General features: G+C 42.4%; 1 protein-coding gene across 2 annotated transcripts; it reads left to right on the forward strand.

Annotated features, from left to right (window-relative positions):
• The first annotated feature begins 6,551 nt into the window (after positions 1 to 6,551).
• Positions 6,552 to 16,829, forward strand: GEMIN4 (gem nuclear organelle associated protein 4). 2 transcript variants are annotated; one of them, XM_075264863.1, is made up of 3 exons: positions 6,552 to 6,625; positions 6,787 to 6,844; positions 13,176 to 16,829. In XM_075264863.1, exons 2-3 carry the CDS (start codon positions 6,823 to 6,825, stop codon positions 16,376 to 16,378), a joined length of 3,225 nt encoding a protein of 1,074 aa, XP_075120964.1. In that variant the 5' UTR covers positions 6,552 to 6,625; positions 6,787 to 6,822; the 3' UTR covers positions 16,379 to 16,829. The 2 variants fall into 2 exon arrangements, with proteins under 2 accessions (XP_075120964.1, XP_075120963.1); XM_075264862.1 differs by lacking the exon at positions 6,552 to 6,625 and having other exon boundaries at positions 6,779 to 6,844.
• The last annotated feature ends 814 nt before the right edge of the window (positions 16,830 to 17,643 follow it).

Here is a 17,643-nt window from a genome sequence, read left to right on the forward strand (position 1 = left end):
CCAGCATAACTGATACAAAGATCAATATTTACTTAGGACATTTGCAGTGGATTTACTGCTTACTTGCAATGAACCATACAGCATTATTCATTGTACAGGAAATCTCCTATAAGAATGTACATCAGCAGTGTAGCTACTGTATATGATTAGATTTTAGGTAAAATAAGTGTACTACACAGAAAGCAAATTAGTTTAATAATAATCCCTTATTCTAAAATTCTACACCGTATATGTTAAAAAAGGAAACTGTATATACTAATACTAGCCAATCTGGAACACAAATTAAATAATATGTCACTGAAATGGGATGACATCTAGTGGTCATAACTAGTAGTGCACGTTTTCATTTTACAGTTTAAACAGGAGTCAATGCAGCAGTAATGTAACATGTCACAGACATTATGTACAGATCACTAAAAGGAAGCTACAAGTTTCCTTATGTAATGCTTATATCACAATATCTTCTTACAGAGGTTTGGGAAGTTTCAACTTTGCCATAGTCCTATAGGCAGTATTGGTAAAATAATGAATGACATACTAACTCATTTCTCTATCTCGTATAGCAAAAGTAGTAACAGACTGGCACTTGTTGATCCTGGTAATACAGTGATTTTTTTCATGTTAATAAGTCACTGTATTACTGGCATCAACAAGTGAGCACCGCCATGCTTTTGCTATATATATGTGACTGCGACCACTAGGCACAAGCAGCACTACCGTTATCCCAGTGGCAACCATTTCTACCTTTCATTTCATGTAGATGTCTTCTAAAAAATTTTGTAAAAGTGAAAACTAAACACTAGGTTAATGCTGCCGACTACCTAACCTACGACAATAATTGAGGACCTAATATTGATGCCTTCGGTTTGGTGGTTTAGACACTGGACAGTGTTACTATGTGCATTATATATCCTGACATTACTGTTATGTGTCTACTGGATGAAGCTATCATGTAGGCACTGTACAGTAATATTATTATAGATAAACATGGTATTCCTAAGTAGGGCCTACATATTAGACTAATGGCTTCTGTTCCCACTGATCCTCTAATGTGAATAGGGACCCCTTAACTCTCTCTATGGCAGATGTTGATGTTATGAAAGATCAGGATCAGGCTGTTGGACTTCAACATGCCCTATCCTTTTTGTCCTGAGAGAGGATCAGTTGCTGCCAGGAACGGCATTTATAGAAGGATGTCCATTTACGTTGGATACATACTGACTTTAATGTGGATGATCTGTATTATTTGGTATTGCTCTCTAACTACTTCCTTTCAAAGAATATGTGACCCAACGCAATTTGGCTCTGGGTGCACAGACCTTGGCCATAATCAATCTATCTATCTATCTATCTATCTATCTATCTATCTATCAATCATCTATCTATCTCTGTGTATCTATCTATCAAGAGCAAAGGTGGGCAATCCTGCAAAAACTAAACTGTAGAAAAACAAAAGTGCAAGGCCTGGTTCACATCTATGTTCGGCATTGGGGACCCCAGAATGGAATATCGAATGCATTAAGAGGTGGTGAGCAATGAAAGCACACGGACCCTATAGACTATAATGAGGTCCATGTGTCTTCTGCACGGTGTCTGCATGACTTGTGCGGACGCCGCACAGAAAACACATGGACCCCATTATAGTCTAGGGGTCCGTGTGTTTTCATTGGTCACCGCTTTTTAATGCAATCGGTAGTCCATCCAAGCGGTCCCCAAACGGAAAACTTAGAAAACCTTCTGAATAGAATCAGTCTGCAATGTTGAAATACCGTACTTCATCCTAAGTAATATTCTTAAAAACTGATTATTTTTCCATGTATTGCCGCCTTTCACAATCTACCAAGTATAAGAATACCTGTTCACAATGTACATTTTTCCCTATCAGTATGTCTTTTTTGGAATATGGGATGGAAATCCATGCAAACACGGGGAGAACATACAAACTCCTTGCAGATGGTTTTCTGCCCTTGGCGGGATTTGAACACCAGGACTCCAGCGCTGCAAGGCTGCAGTGCTAACCACTGAGCCACCGTGTGGCCCCTGAAATCACTTCCTTTATTTATCAATGTGTCACTAGGTGAATTCAGTCTCCCCTCCTGTGTAGTTTATCATGGCATCTTACTCATTGGCCACTTTATTAGGTACACCATGCTAGTAACGGGTTGGACCCCCTTTTGCCTTCAGAACTGCCTCAATTCTTCGTGGCATAGATTCAACAAGGTGCTGGAAGCATTCCTCAGAGATTTTGGTCCATATTGACATGATGGCATCACACAGTTGCCGCAGATTTGTCGGCTGCACATCCATGATGCGAATCTCCCGTTCCACCACATCCCAAAGATGCTCTATTGGATTGAGATCTGGTGACTGTGGAGGCCATTGGAGTACAGTGAACTCATTGTCATGTTCAAGAAACCAGTCTGAGATGATTCCAGCTTTATGACATGGCATTGCATTATCCTGCTGAAAGTAGCCATCAGATGTTGGGTACATTGTGGTCATAAAGGGATGGACATGGTCAGCAACAATACTCAGGTAGGCTTTGGCGTTGCAACGATGCTCAATTGGTACCAAGGGGCCCAAAGAGTGCCAAGAAAATATTTCCCACACCATGACACCACCACCACCAGCCTGAACCGTTGATACAAGGCAGGATGGATCCATGCTTTCATGTTGTTGACGCCAAATTCTGACCCTACCATCCGAATGTCGCAGCAGAAATCGAGACTCATCAGACCAGGCAAAGTTTTTCCAATCTTCAATTGTCCAATTTCGATGAGCTTGTGCAAATTGTAGCCTCAGTTTCCTGTTCTTAGCTGAAAGGAGTGGCACCCGATGTGGTCTTCTGCTGCTGTAGCCCATCTGCCTCAAAGTTCGACATACTGTGCGTTCAGAGATGCTCTTCTGGCTACCTTGGTTGTAACGGGTGGCTATTTGAGTCACTGTTGCCTTTCTATCAGCTCGAATCAGTCTGGCCATTCTCCTCTGACCTCTGGCATCAACAACACATTTCCGCCCACAGAACTGCCGCTCACTGGATGTTTTTTCTTTTTCGGACCATTCTCTGTAAACCCTAGAGATGGTTGTGCGTGAAAATCCCAGTAGATCAGCAGTTTCTGAAATACTCAGACGAGCCCTTCTGGCACCAACAACCATGCCACGTTCAAAGGCACTCAAATCACCTTTCTTCCCCATACTGATGCTCGGTTTGAACTGCAGGAGATTGTCTTGACCATGTCTACATGCCTAAATGCACTGAGTTGCCGCCATGTGATTGGCTGATTAGAAATTAAGTGTTAACGAGCAATTGGACAGGTGTACCTAATAAAGTGGCCGGTGAGTGTATAATATAAGGCACTTAATGCAAACAGTGCAGCATAGCCTATATCCAGCTGGCTGGCTGTCTCTGTGTCACAAGCTATCTATTATTCTGCAGTGACTGCTAAACTTTGAATAATACAGATCGCCTCTGGGGGAATATCTGAAAAGGACGGATCCGGTTTGTATACTCTTTACATGAAAGAGGCCGTAATGCTTACTGCCATCTTGTTTCTTCCTTCCCCCAGACGCAGCTTATTGCGTGCGGGCAGCCTGCTTTTATTGAAGGATACAAGTTTAACAAACTAAGATCCTTTTTGATGTTTCGCTTCCGGCTATTATCAGTCACAACAATTGGCAACGTAGCAGTCATCGTGTTTACCCCTGATATGTAGAGCGCTAACCCAAAAAGTCTATATTCTCAATGTTCTGTGACACTCACAAATGGGCTTTTGACAGCTTCCATAAGTGGACGCCTCTATGGTGCCCCTTTACATGACGTCTAGAATTGAGATCTGTAAAATCATATTTGTAACATTTATATACATTCATTTTAGCTTCTTTAGGTTAAGTCACGTGCAAGTCCTCTCTTCAAAGTTGTTATAGTAGGGCAGATTCTATAGGGCTAGATTCACATTGGGCTAGGGACCGCATATTTTGGTCCTGATTTTGACGTGGGAAGCCGCGTCAGAATAGGACCAAAATGTGCCTGCCGTGATTGTCGGCTTCTCGCTCCGGAGTAGGCCCAAATGAATGGGCCTAGTCCTGAGGGTGCTGTCACAAGGCGGATGCCTGGGCTGAATCAGCTGCTGAATCCGCCTGAAGAAAGGGCAGCTCGCTTCTTTTATCCATGAGCGGGAACAAACCGCTCACGGTAAAAAGGATGCTAGCGGTCTACATAGACCTGTATTGTGAGGGAGCAGATTTTGAGGTGGATTCTGTGTCAAAATCCGTCCCCTCTTGCCCCTTGTGAACGAGCCCGCCACTAGAACTACATAGTGGACAGAGTTGGTAGCAGACGGCTCTGTTCACTGTATAGTGGTAGTACCTATTTTCTGCAGCTCCGCTAACATAAACCGGTATAGCTTCCTTAACCCTTGTATAGCATTGGCAACTTCCCATGTGAGTTGATCGATGGGGGGTGCTAGGTGTTGGACCCCCATTGATCTGATATTGATAATTTATCCGGAGGTCATCAAAACTTATAAGCTGGAAGACCCCTTTAATTATGCAACACTGTGTAGCAAAGGGAATATCACATTACCAAAAAAAGCAATATACTTAACCCTATTTTTTAACTATATTTGCCATATGTACTGCATTGTATATACAATGCATAGGCCTAATGTATCTATAGACTTGCCTGTATATGTTTTTGCACGTTTAATTGGCAAGTGGCAGAATATAACTTTTTTTTATTGTATTAAAAAGTATGAACAAATAGGCTTTTTTGTAATATACAGAACTCTACAGTAATATATACAGCAGTCACTAGTAAGCTTGCAGAGTGTATGTGTGTGTCCTGTTTTACCATTATCTGCACCACCCTTGTAGATAACCTGTGAACCTTGCCAAGTTAAGTTAACTGGTATGACATAGGCGTCAAGTGACTTAGAAATCATGAGAGTTTCCAGGTATAAGCATGACATATAACACAATGTATAGGTGACGTAACTAGGAATGGCGGGGCTCTGTGGCGAACTTTTGACATTGTCCCCCCCCCCCTTCCCGACTGACGCCAAAGACCTCGACCAACTGACCCCCCCCCCCCCCCCCCAGTGCATTTCTGCACACACTATAATGCCCCTGCACACAGTATTAGGGTGCATGCACACTACGTAACGCCGGGCGTGTATGAGAGCCGTACACGCCGGCGTTACAGCAGGGCTGCCGAACACTTCCCATTCACTTCAATGGGAGCGCTCGTAAACGCCGCTGTTACGAGCGCTCCCATTGAAGTGAATGGGAAGTGTTCGGCAGTCTGCTGTAATGCCGGCGTGTACGGCTGTGATACACGCCCGGCGTTACTCAGTGTGCATGCACCCTTACTGTATGCCCCATAGTGGCCCAAGTACACAGTATTATACCCCATAGTGGCCCCTGCACATAGTATTATCCCAATAGTGGCCCCTGCACACAGTATTATGCCCCATAGTGGCCCCTGCACTCAGTATTATTCTCCATAGTGGTCACCCATGAACAACTATTATACTCTGGGGTCTTTTCAGACCCCAGAGTGTAATAATCGGAGACCCAGAGGGGTACAAACATAAAATTATGTTACTTACCTATCTCCCGACTCCGCTGCATGCCATCTTCCGGGACGTCATGTGACCGGGGTCCTGCGTCACGATGCATATGGACACAGGTCCCTGGTCATGTGACGTCACGCAAGTAGACCCGGATCGCGGAGAGGTAAGTAACACAGTTTCTTATGTTCTCTTACTTCTGACGGGCCTCCGATCGTTATACTCAGGGGTCCGAAAAGACCCCCGAGCATAATAGTGCTTATGGGGCCCGTGGCGTCATTTACCGATCCCAGTCCCTGCCAGGATGGGTAAGTAAATAGGGCCCGTTACTGGCTGGTAACAGACTATTAAAAAAAAAAAAAAAAAAACGCAGCGGTAGCGGCTGTCGCTGGGCCCCCTAATGTCCAGGGCCCTGTGGCAGCCGCTACCCCTGCTGTTACACCACTGCATGCACTAAAATGGTGACTATGTCTTGAGCTAGTTAAAGCAGCTCTTTGCTGACAGGAAAAGCCCACATTGTACTTGTATAGTCACACCACAGACTCCTGCCTAATGCTGTCATCCATTCCTTCCGCTAAGACATGAACAGTTTGTAGATAGTTAGCCAGGAATGGTCACGTGGTGCCAAAGGCAGCATTACGGCGATGTGCACATTTGTAGTCAGACGTGGTCCGCCCGGGTCCTTCAGTCCTGCAGCATTGGACACCGCTATACAGCCGCCTCACGTTACCCTGACAACACCGCAGTACAACACCAGCGCCATCTGCTGGTAAAATTGACGTCTGCAATGTCGCGTTCCTATGACGCCATACGGAAAGCTTGACTGAACCTGTCATTGGATTATTCTCGTCTCTAGACGTGGAGCCATTTTGGAGGTGATACTCCCTTAACTAAACAGGGCAATGTCTTCGGCAACATGTCTTCTTCAAAGTCCTGGGGCTTTGATAAAGTGAAGCTATTTTAAAATAGATTGTTCGGGGAGAGAGTTCTGTCATAGGAAACTGCATGCTGCCGACTGAGGTTGGCGACTGTGAGAAGAGTCTGTGCAGCGTGGGCAGGTATGGAAGGGGCCACGTGTTCTGTGTGTGTGTCCAGCTACTGTGATACGTCTGCAGCCGCTGGTAGAGGACGAGTGGTCTAATTGTAGCTAGACATTGTATGTGTGTCATTTCACTGGTTTGTTACCATGTTCCTGTAACATGTGTTTGTTTGTCTTCAGGTAGTGCTGGAGATATGCAGTAAGGACCTATATATCATGAGTAATGAGATGGACTTTGGTAAGTATGGATTGGATTGATATTTAACATGACGTGATACATATATCAGGTACTGTCACTTGTACAGACCGCTACATTGGTTAAAGCTTTTGGACATGGTCACTCTTTGGTTAGTGTGGTAGAGGATTGTTTTAAAGGGATTCTATTACTAGATTCCCTTTTTTCATTACTACCACGTGAGAATATCCTTAAGAAAGGCAATTCATCCCCTACCTTTAAGCTGGATTCACACTGAGTTTTTTGGACCGGATTTTGACGCGGGAAGCCACTTCAGAATCCGGTCCAAAAAACGCCTCCTGCGACTGTCACAGCATTCCACTCCGGATTAGGCCCAAATGAGTGGGCCTAGTTGGGAAGGAGCATCGCGCCTCGGAATGCCCACGGCTGAATCAGCCGCAGAATCTGCAGCAAGAAAGGGCAGCTTGCTTCTTTTTTCTGCGAGCAGAAAGAAATCGCCTGCAGAAAAAGGAAATGAACAGCTCCCATTGAAGTCAATGGGAGGCGTTTTTTTTTTTTTTTTTAGGCGAATTCTTTGTCAAAATCTGGTCCAAAAAAACCCTGTGTGAACCCAGTCTTAGAATTATTCTCCGCGTCACCAATCTGGTGATATTCCCGGTTTTCTCCTAAGCAAATGAGTCTCCAGACAGCACAGGGTGCAGTCCCTCTTCACTGAAACATGCAGTACGCTCATGTAGCAGCCACAGAAAAATGGCAGTGTGCAGTGATGGAAGAGCTGACTGTGCATGTCTTGTCAGCCATTTTTCTGTGGCCGCTACATTAGTGCATGCAGTCTCAGGCAGAAAAAGATGCAGGAGGACACATGCGGCTGTAGAAGAAGAAGGGCATCGCTGCAGAGTCTTCTGGCAGCACAGGGGACACCCCCTGTGCTGTGTGAGTGCAGGGGGGACTGCCCCCTGTGCTGTCTGGAGACTCATTTGCATACAGAGAAAACCAAGAATATCACCAGAATGACAGCGTGGAGAAGAATTCTAAAGGTAGGAGAAGAATAGCTTTTCTTAAGGCTATTCCAACGTAGTAGTACTGAAAGAAGGGATTCTAATGATAAAATCCTTTTAACCTCTTACTGCCCCAGGCATTTTTTGAATTTTGTTTTTGACTCCCCATCTTCCAAAAGCAGTAAATTTATTCTTCCATTTACAGAGCCATATGAGGAGTTAGGTAGCGTTCACACTACCGTCTGTGTCCGACAGGTAGAAAAACCCAACATAGGGTTTTTCTGTCCGCTTGAAAAGTCGGACATCTTTACATGCGGACAGTGAAGGAAGGGCACGGAGTGCAAAAGAACGCACCCGATCGCCATTTAAATGAATGACAGGTGTCACGGACACAGCTAGTGTTCGCTCCTAATGTCCGTGCCAGATTTTGAGCGGACACTACCTATCGGACACAGACGGTATTGTAAACGCCCCCTTAGTTTGTGTGACAAATTGTACTTTGTAATGGTACCACTTAATATTTTGTAATATGTACTGCAAAGGAGGGAAAAATATTCAGAATGGGGTGGAATTGGAGGAAAACTGCATTTGTGCGACTTTATTACAGGCTTCATTTTTACAGCATTCACTGTTCAGCCAAAATGACACGTGACCTGTATTCTATTGATCAATACAATCCCAGAGACACCAAATTTATATAGCTTTTTCGATTAGGTGTTTTCCGCCACAGGGATTCCTAATGTGTTTCACTTTATTTTTTTCTTTTAGATGTGTTCTAGGGAAGGGGCCTATAGTTTTAAATTATTCTGTTTAATTCCGTGTTTACTGTAATTATTAGCCCACCTAGTGGTCTTGAAATTACTGACACTTCTATTACAGGCATAGAGCAGCCGTTCCTAAAAGCTGATGTCAGACAAGCTGGGGGAAAAAAAGGAGTACTTACCCCTGGTCTTTGTCCAGAAGTAAAGTAACTCAGATTATAACTATGGTCAGTCACTGGACTCGGCAATCGCATGTCAGGTCACCAGTGATGTGCTAGCAGTGATGTCATTGGTACCCAACATGTGACTGCTTAGATGGCCATTAGCTACAGAGGTGAACCTAAACTGCTTCTCATCCAGCCCAGCCAGTATTGGTATGGGATGGAATAGGGTACTTGGATGCCCCAAGCACAGCAGCATCATACCCTCCCTGGTCTTCATTCCGTCTCCTACACTTTTCCTGCACGCCCCCTTCTATGTAGATCAGTTGCAGCAACTCATCAACGAGATTGAAATTTCGCGAATGCAGGTATGATGCTACTGTGACGCTGCATAATAGTTAAAAACTATTTAATTAAAAAATGGCTGCAAGATGAAGAGCAGAAAATGTTGGGCTAGAACAGACTTTTTAAGGCTAAGGCCCCACGTTGCAGAAACACAGCTTTTTTTGTTGCAGATTTTGTTGCTTTTTTTAAGCCGAAGCCAAGAATGGCTACAAAAGGAATGGGATATATAGAGGAAGCTCTTATGTGTCTATCTTTTGCTAAATTCATTTCTGACTTTGACTCCAAAAAAAAAAGGCAACAAAATCTGCAACAAAAAAAGCTGTGTTTCTGCAACGCGGGGCTTTAGCCTAAAGGTTAGCCTTTTTAAAGGCTATTCCAACGTGAGTTTTTAAAAACGCATGTTTTGAATGATAGAATCCCTTTAAGTTCTGATAACCATATTTTGTTTTTATATTGCCATCTTTACAAACCCCAAAGCACACTTAAAATGATCATGTCACAGCACATTTTTATTTTTTAGGGGGGACAATAGAACATTTGATCAATTAAACCATACACTGCAATACTCTAGCATTGATGATTATGATATCTTATATCTTTACAGACTTTAGATCTTTATATGTGTTTACAGACATGCAGGGCACATTGTACTTGCTATTACTAGTGTGTATAGATGCAAGCGTGTGACCTGAGACAATGCAGCAAAAAGCATTATCCACCCGTTCCCCACACGTAATGCCACAGTACTTCTAGTAATTCTAGTATGCTAAAGAGATGGACTGGGACAAGTACTTCTAGATTGCAGGATAGTTGTGGATATGTCTAAAGCGAGAACTCTGTATCTAATTGTGAATGGAAGGGTGCAGTTGCTAATGCAGACTTCTCACGTGTCAGAGATAATCTCAGCAAATTGCCGCTCTGCAGGAGTAAAGGAATGACTATGACTAAAGGAATGAGTATGCTACAGTAAGCATCAAGCCCATAATTTTTTTTCTCTATACAGAATTCAGTAAACTTTGATATATTTAACTCCTTTCCATTTCCATGTATGGGAATGCATAATGTGTCTTTTTTTTTTTTTTTTTTTATGCGGGCCAGATCTACTTTTTACTTATTTTTTTCCCAAGGGAAAGGGGTGTGATTTGATTTTTCTAAAATTCTTTTTAAAACATTTTATATACGGTACTTTTTTTTTTTTTTTTTTTAACGTTAAAGGGATTCTACTCCTATCTTTAGATGTCTTCTCCGCACCACCGTTCAGTATAAATCCCGGTTTTCGTCAGTATGCAAATGATTCTCTCGCAGCACTAGGGGCGGGCCCCAGCGCTGAAACGGCACTGGGGGCGTCCCCAATGCTGCGAGAGAACTCTCCAGCACTGCCTCCATCTTCTTCAGGAATGGCTCCTTCGCGCATCTTCTTCTGGTGCAGGCAGTCAAACTTCTAGGCTTCGGGCCTAGGGCAGAGCCGACTGCGCATGCCCACAGGCCCCTAAAATGGCCGCTTAGTTACTGTGTAAGCGGTCATTTTTCTTGTGGCCGCGGGCATGCGCAATCGGCTCTGCCTGAGACCTAGAAGTTTGACCGCCCGCGCCGGAAGAAGACACTTGACAAGGACGTTCCTGAAGGAGATGGAGGCGGTACTGGAGAGTTCTCTCGCAGCATTGGGAACGCCCCAGTGCTGTTTGAGTGCTGGGGCCCGCCCCCCAGTGCTGCGAGAAAACTCATTTGCCTACCGAAGAAAACCGGAATTTATATCGAACGGTGGTGCGGAGAAGACATCTAAAGGTAGGAGAAGAATATCCTTTCTTAAGGCTATTACTACGTATCAACGAGAAAAAAAAATTGATTTTAATGGTAGAATCCCTTTAATTATTAGGGCCACTAGGGACCTTGAAACACAGGGTTCGATCACAAAATTCCTGCATTTGTATTACAAGCTTCATAAAGCAGCAAAATGGCGCCTTGGTCAGGTTTGACAAAGGTGTTTCAGATGTGAATGCCCGCAGGCATTAGTGAAGAATATCCGCCACATAATAATCAATAGGATCTCGGCTGTCATAGTAACGGATCACTGGCCTTTAATCTTGTTCTGGGGACCAGTGATACTCCTCAAAATGGCTGCACTCCTGGGAAACCGCTGACCAAGGCCCGGGGACCTTTAGCAACATTGTACAGCAGAGACATGGCGCTGTTCAGCTCCTGAGCCAACGACATATTTAAATACCCATGTGTTTTACGCACAGTGCCCACATGATTGATGCAGAGAGGAAAGTACTTCATGAACTACCGTACTTTTCTCTCCGCACGTTCCTTGCGGACACTGTGCAAAAAGCACATGGACCCCATTATAGTCTATGGGGTCCGTGTGCTTTCATAAGTTCACCGCTTGTCAATGAGATCAGTATTCTGTTCGGGGGGTCCCCATGCGGACTTCCCGAATAGAATACCGAACACAGATGTGAACCAGGCCTAAGAGTCTATGCATACATGTGATGTACGTGACACAGGAATAAATAAAAACGAGGTAAGCAGTACACTGAAAATGTATAAAAATTATTTATTAATATATCAAATACAACTAACACAAGAAAACAAACATCAATACAGGAGAGTTCCCACCAGAGGTCAGCATAGCGGCAAATAATTCGCTCGCGGCAAGTCCTGGATACTAGTTTCGGCCCCTCACATGGGTAAGCACTTAAGGTCCAATGCCACATATTGAATTGATTTTCTGGGGTACTTCATTTACTTGCGTGTTGATCACTGCTCCTATGTACTTATCTACAACAACCATTGTGGATGCGTGTTGGTTGCAGTGATTTCAATACACTGGGATATGGTTGTTGGTCCTGTCTGCATGTGAGGTTCGTAACACTAGTTATTTATTTTTTACTTGGTACCTCTCATGCAGTCCTTTTTCTGCAACATATTGGTTTTAGCCATTTTTGATTTATTTTTGAGGTTTACAATACTGCTCATATATATGTTATATGCAAAACCTTTAATACTTCATCTACATACCTTACCCTTATGCTGCTGTGCTTATTAACTTTTAATATTGAATGTATTTACAAAACACCATGTGATTTGACAATATGATGCTTTATTTCATTAATACTTTGTAATAGGGACCAATTATTTGCCGCTATGCTGACCTCTAGTGGGAACTCTCCTGTATTGTTGTTGTTTGTTTTCTTGCGTTAGTTGTATTTGATATATTAATAAATAATTTTTCTACATTTTGAGTGTACTACTTACCTCGTTTTTGGTTTTTCCTGTGTCATGTATTTCTTTTGAGGTAGAGACATGCAAAACTAAGGGGTTACATTACAGTTACAAGGTGATTCTATACTTTTTTGATTTCATATCGTTACGTGTTCCTCTCCGTATGATTTAGTACTATGTTTTTGTTTCTCATACATTTGATGTATTTGTCAACGCAAGTTTAAAAACATATGAAATACTTATAATTGTCCTTCGGTATAGCATAGAAACATCTGAATAAAAGATCTAAAAACACTGAAGCTCCAAACAATATGATAACCAAATTTTGTGGCAGTCTCAAAACGTTTGGCCATGACTGTTCTCATACCAGTTTTTGTTTTATCGGGTCATCTATTTAATGCCTAGTTTTGAACAGTCCTCAGTTTTGGCACACCTAAACCAGCAGCTTGTCTTTACGCTGCTGAGGTTTTGGGTTTCTAACCTGATAACCTTGATTGTGCGACTGCAGGTTTAAAACTTTGAATCTGCAAGTATGTCTGGGGTGCAGCTAGCCTTAATAAATGCTACCTGTAAAACAGCACTTCCTTCTTCCTGGCTAAGGTTCTCTTGAATTTCTCTCCAACATCTTCATTGCAAATGTGTTGGGGATTCTGCTTGAAAAGACAGGTAGGAAATTAATTTCCCAATAGGTTTTTACTGCTTTTGAGGTTCTGCAGTCTCCTGGGCTCGCCTCTCATTAAACAAGCCGCTGAACAGGTTCCCAGACAATATTTTTGTAGTGAGTGTAAATTTCAGAGGTAACGTGGTTAATGAAAACAATAAAAATCTGTTTGTGAAAAGCAAACATTCAAGTGTTTTTGTATTCTTTGTTTCTTACTTGTAGGAAGTTGGAACATATGTGAACAAACAGTGGTTCTTCAAGGAGCTCTACTCTTAGCAGAAAAGCTCACCTTACAGAACACACTGCTGGAGATGAAGAAGGAAGAATGGCCACTTGTTCAGAAGCCAATCACAAATGCTTTAAAAGAAATCTGCTCAGGTACCTGGTCTCAAAGCCATGAGTGGAGAAAGAAAGTCATTGCAATATTTTGGGCCAAAGTACTCTCGTGTCAAGCACAGCTCTCTTTGGAAGGAGACTTTGATGCTGACAGGAGATGGAAGGAGGATGCGTTCTTTCCTGTTCAAACCATGATCCCAAACATGAATCGCACTATTTTGTTTGAAGTACTCAAGGCAATGAAGGCAGCAGATGTATTCGCTGAACTTCTCTTGGCCCTGCCAACTGATTTTTGGGTGGAAGAGGCATCCTTAATGTTGAACTATATTTGTGATGACACTTCGATAGAAGATGTGTCTTTTTTCCTGGATGTGTGGTGGGAGATCATGAAAAGTAGTAAAACCAGGAAGGATGAGATTGTTGAAACCTTTTCAGCTGTTGCACGCCAGTACTTGACCAAGACTAATGATGAAGTTTGCCAAAGCTCTAAGAGATTTAAGCCGGATCCCGAGCAATGCTTACCTGCAGCTCACGACATTCTCAGTGTTTTTTTAGAGGGGCTTCCTAAAATTAGGCCAAGCATCGGTAACAGCAAACTGAAGTGCTACACTATAGCAAATTTAGCAGACATGTTATGCTCATCGTCTTTTCTAGAAAAAGAATCGGGCGTTATTCCCATTAGACTGTATTTGGAGAAGCTAGTTGCTGTCCTTTGTTTTTGTACCACAAAAGTCAAGGATGATAGTCCCCAAAAAAGCCTCCCAGAAAGGATTAGGGAAGCAGAGAGGATTGTGCAGAGCGGTAGCACTGCGTCCAGGTTTAGGTTATTAAAAAGTGCCCAACACTTTGGCTTGAAAATACTGAAAGACCTGCTGCTTTACTGGGGGAAAGAATTGCACAACTACATGATTAACAGTGAAAAGATTTCCTATGAATGCTTTAGGATGAATGGCAGTCTTGCATCCTTGCAAAAAAACTTGGTTGCCTTAGAGCTTAGTGAGACTTTGTCTGAAGAGCAAAAAGCAAATACTTTAGAACTGGTAAACTGCATTTCTAGCCTACTGGGGAAAACCTCTAATGTTCAGATAGCAGGCAAGATGAATGATGTGGACATGATGGCTGCTGTTGCCAAAAATATAATTGACTTTAAAATGTGCCGTTACAAAGAGGTGTGTTTAGAGTTTGCATCTGAAATTGCTTGGGCGTTCTCCGTTGACTGGCTTAATTGTCTTAAAACAAATAAGGATGTTTTTTTGAAACCTGATCTCATCTTGAAATTGTTGGAGACTGTCGTTAAAGCCACACATGAGCAAAACAATCTAAATCTAATAGAGATTCAGAAATCTACAGCTGTTGTTTTGGATCTATTTTGTGAGCTTCCACTCGCTCAGATGGATGATGTGCTCATGAGAGTCCTGCATATGTGGGGGGAAAAAGGTCTGTCTCACTGCATATCTGCCTTTACAGATAACTTTCAAGAGGAGCTCAACATGACGTTCAATCAGATCTCTCAAAATGTAACGGACTACAACACTGTTTCCAGAGTGGCGAGACTGGCCCTCTTGTATCCAGAGTATGTCATCAGCAAAGCATGCCACTTTGCTGTTTCAAATCTTGGTGCTCATACATTTTTAGCCAAAATTTTGACTTCCCTTCCTGCTTTAAGCTTCAGGGGCCCTAATAATGCAGACCCAGCAGTCTCCTTATTATCTCGCTGCTTGATGGAGACCTGTTGGGGCAAACTGTCCTCTGATAAAGAAGAAAGTCAGTTTTTGTACTTGTTGGGTTATTTAATGAATCCTTCTGAACATACAGGTGATAATATTTCCCTCCTCCAGCCTGCAGAAGTAGTGAGGATTTTTGTCCTTCCCTATATACTTGACGAATGTGTACATGTGGAGCTGTGCTTAAATATACTTCACAAAGCTCTAAATGTTGGGAACCCCCTAGATATATCAGGTAAGCACTGGGTTCTTTCCTGCTCACCATTCCCTCTTATTATGTCTCTTTGTAAACTCCTCAATAGTTTTAGTAGGTGCTGGCAGCAGTCAGATAAACCATATTGCCTTACACTAGGATCCAAGGAGTTGATTATTGAAATTCTCTCCCAGATTTGTACACTGTTATTGCCAGAGTCTGAAACTAGCACAGAAACTTGGGGCAAGTCGCTCTTCTGGCTTCACAGGAAAATGGAGCATTTTGATTGGGTAGTACGCTTGAGGTTAAAACCGGTGTTTGGAGAGCACTTTAAAAATGAAGTCCCTGCATCCTTATTTGACGTCTGCAAACTGTCAGAGAATGAGTGGACAGCACTAGCTCTACCGGAGTATGGTCCTGGCACAGGGCTCTTGGCCTGGATGGAATGCTGTTGTATTTCAGGTGAAATGAAAGATCTGATGCTTTCACTTCTTTGTGTCAACTCGGAAGACCCAGATGAAGTGAATATGTTTAGTAAAGGGTTTTTAGTAGCCATGGTACAAGTCCTGCCATGGTGTAGCTCAACAGAGTGCAAGCTTCTTTCTCAGGTTGTAAAAAGTCTTTTGAAAAGACAACTCCTCCATGTACCATATTCTCTGGAGTACATCCAGTATATGCCTCTCTTGAACCTCCGTCCTTTTGCCTATGATCTTCAGTTTTCTGTCCTCTTACTCAGAGCCTTCCAGCTCCTCTGTAGCTCAAGCTGTTCTAACTGGCTTACCTTTGATGGCCAAAAGCATATTGCAAGACTTTATACTGTTTGTATATCTGAAATGCTGGATGCCGTAAAACAGCAGGTGGATGAATACAATCTTCAAGTGCAGAAAGTTGAAAAAGAAGTAGACTGTATACAGGAGGTATTATTTATTTACAGTCAAGTATTCTGTCACGTCCTCCATATAATTGCAATGATGCCAGAAAATACTTGTGAACCTCTCTTTTTCTTGTCACTAGAGATTCTCTCCCTGTATGAAAGCCTGAGAGCGAATGACACTTCCAGAAACCGTTCACTGAGACAGGCCAATGAAAGACATTTCTTAAAGTCTATTACTGAGAATGTGAGCAATGAACACCATCGAGCTACCCTAATGCAGAAAATTAACAAGCTTTAATGACAGAAATGTATTGTGTAGCTGTTAATACAATATTATACCTCCTTCCCTATAGCAGACAACAGTAAACCTCTGGCTGTTTGAAACAAATGCTTATAAGTCTACTCAGAAAATGCCAACTAGCACTTGAGAACATCCTCAATATCTTTACCTGCACTCCTTCAATTGTCATACTCACTTACGCCATAGATAAGAGGCAGAGGTGTAAACCTTTAGATACTCTATTTAGCATACATGTACAATTTACTGGTCTGATAACTAATATGATGAAATATGCTACACAATTTTTTTTTTCCTCTTTGGACTCTAGTGGTAACAGAAATTCATAATTTGCATGATTATGAAATAAAAAGGTGCTGAAATAAAAGCCATGAGTGAAGCTAAGATGTTTTTAGAGCAGATTCTTTTGAAATGAAGTATGTGTAGTATTGCCTCCTTAACCCATTGTTATTCCTGAATATTGCTTCTAGTCCATAGCTTTTAATTGACTGTTTTATTTCTGTCTCAATAAAAGACTCTTTCCTGTTACTATATATGAAGCTTGGATTAAATGCTTATACATTTCTGTCACCTCTCAGTTCATTTTAGTGTCAAACATTGTTATGGTCGATCATACATGACTCTTGTTGTACTAGTCATGGACATGTCTGTCAAGCTGAAGGATGAATTTTTAAATGTCCAGTTGTAAAAAAAAATTAGCATTTGCAAATGTGTGACATCAGGGTGCTGTATTTCGATTATGGCATAACCACATTCAGTGCCGGGGCCAGAAATTGTTATGGTTAACATGCAAGGCCACAATTAAAGAAAGAGAGGGATATTGGTAAATTGCGAGCAGTAGAGACAGCTTCTTAAAACTAGCACACGTTTGTGAGCCAAGACAGACCCCCAGATGCCTGCACCAGAGCCCACCGTTAAGCAGGTTGGATGTGCTAAATCTGGGAGTCTGACTTGTCACCAAACAGATGGATGTACCAATAATAAATGCACCACTGCAGAAACCAAAACAAAATCTGCTATAACTTACTCAGTTTTGAGGAAGCAAGTCGTAGAAGAACATATCAGTAGCAAGAGAGGATGTCAGAGACTAAATCAAGAGACAAACGCAAAACTGGGAAAACAAGCCAAAGGTCACAAATCCAAACAGGCACATTCAAGAATCAGGAGACTAAGGGAAATCTGAGAAAAATGCCAAGGGAGAAGTCAATAGCAAATAGACACAAAAGGTATCAAAGCCAAACCAGGAGTGGTAAAGTAATTAGTCG

Source organism: Leptodactylus fuscus, chromosome 2 (assembly GCF_031893055.1).
Source record: "Leptodactylus fuscus isolate aLepFus1 chromosome 2, aLepFus1.hap2, whole genome shotgun sequence".
NCBI classification, from domain to species: Eukaryota; Metazoa; Chordata; class Amphibia; order Anura; family Leptodactylidae; genus Leptodactylus; species Leptodactylus fuscus.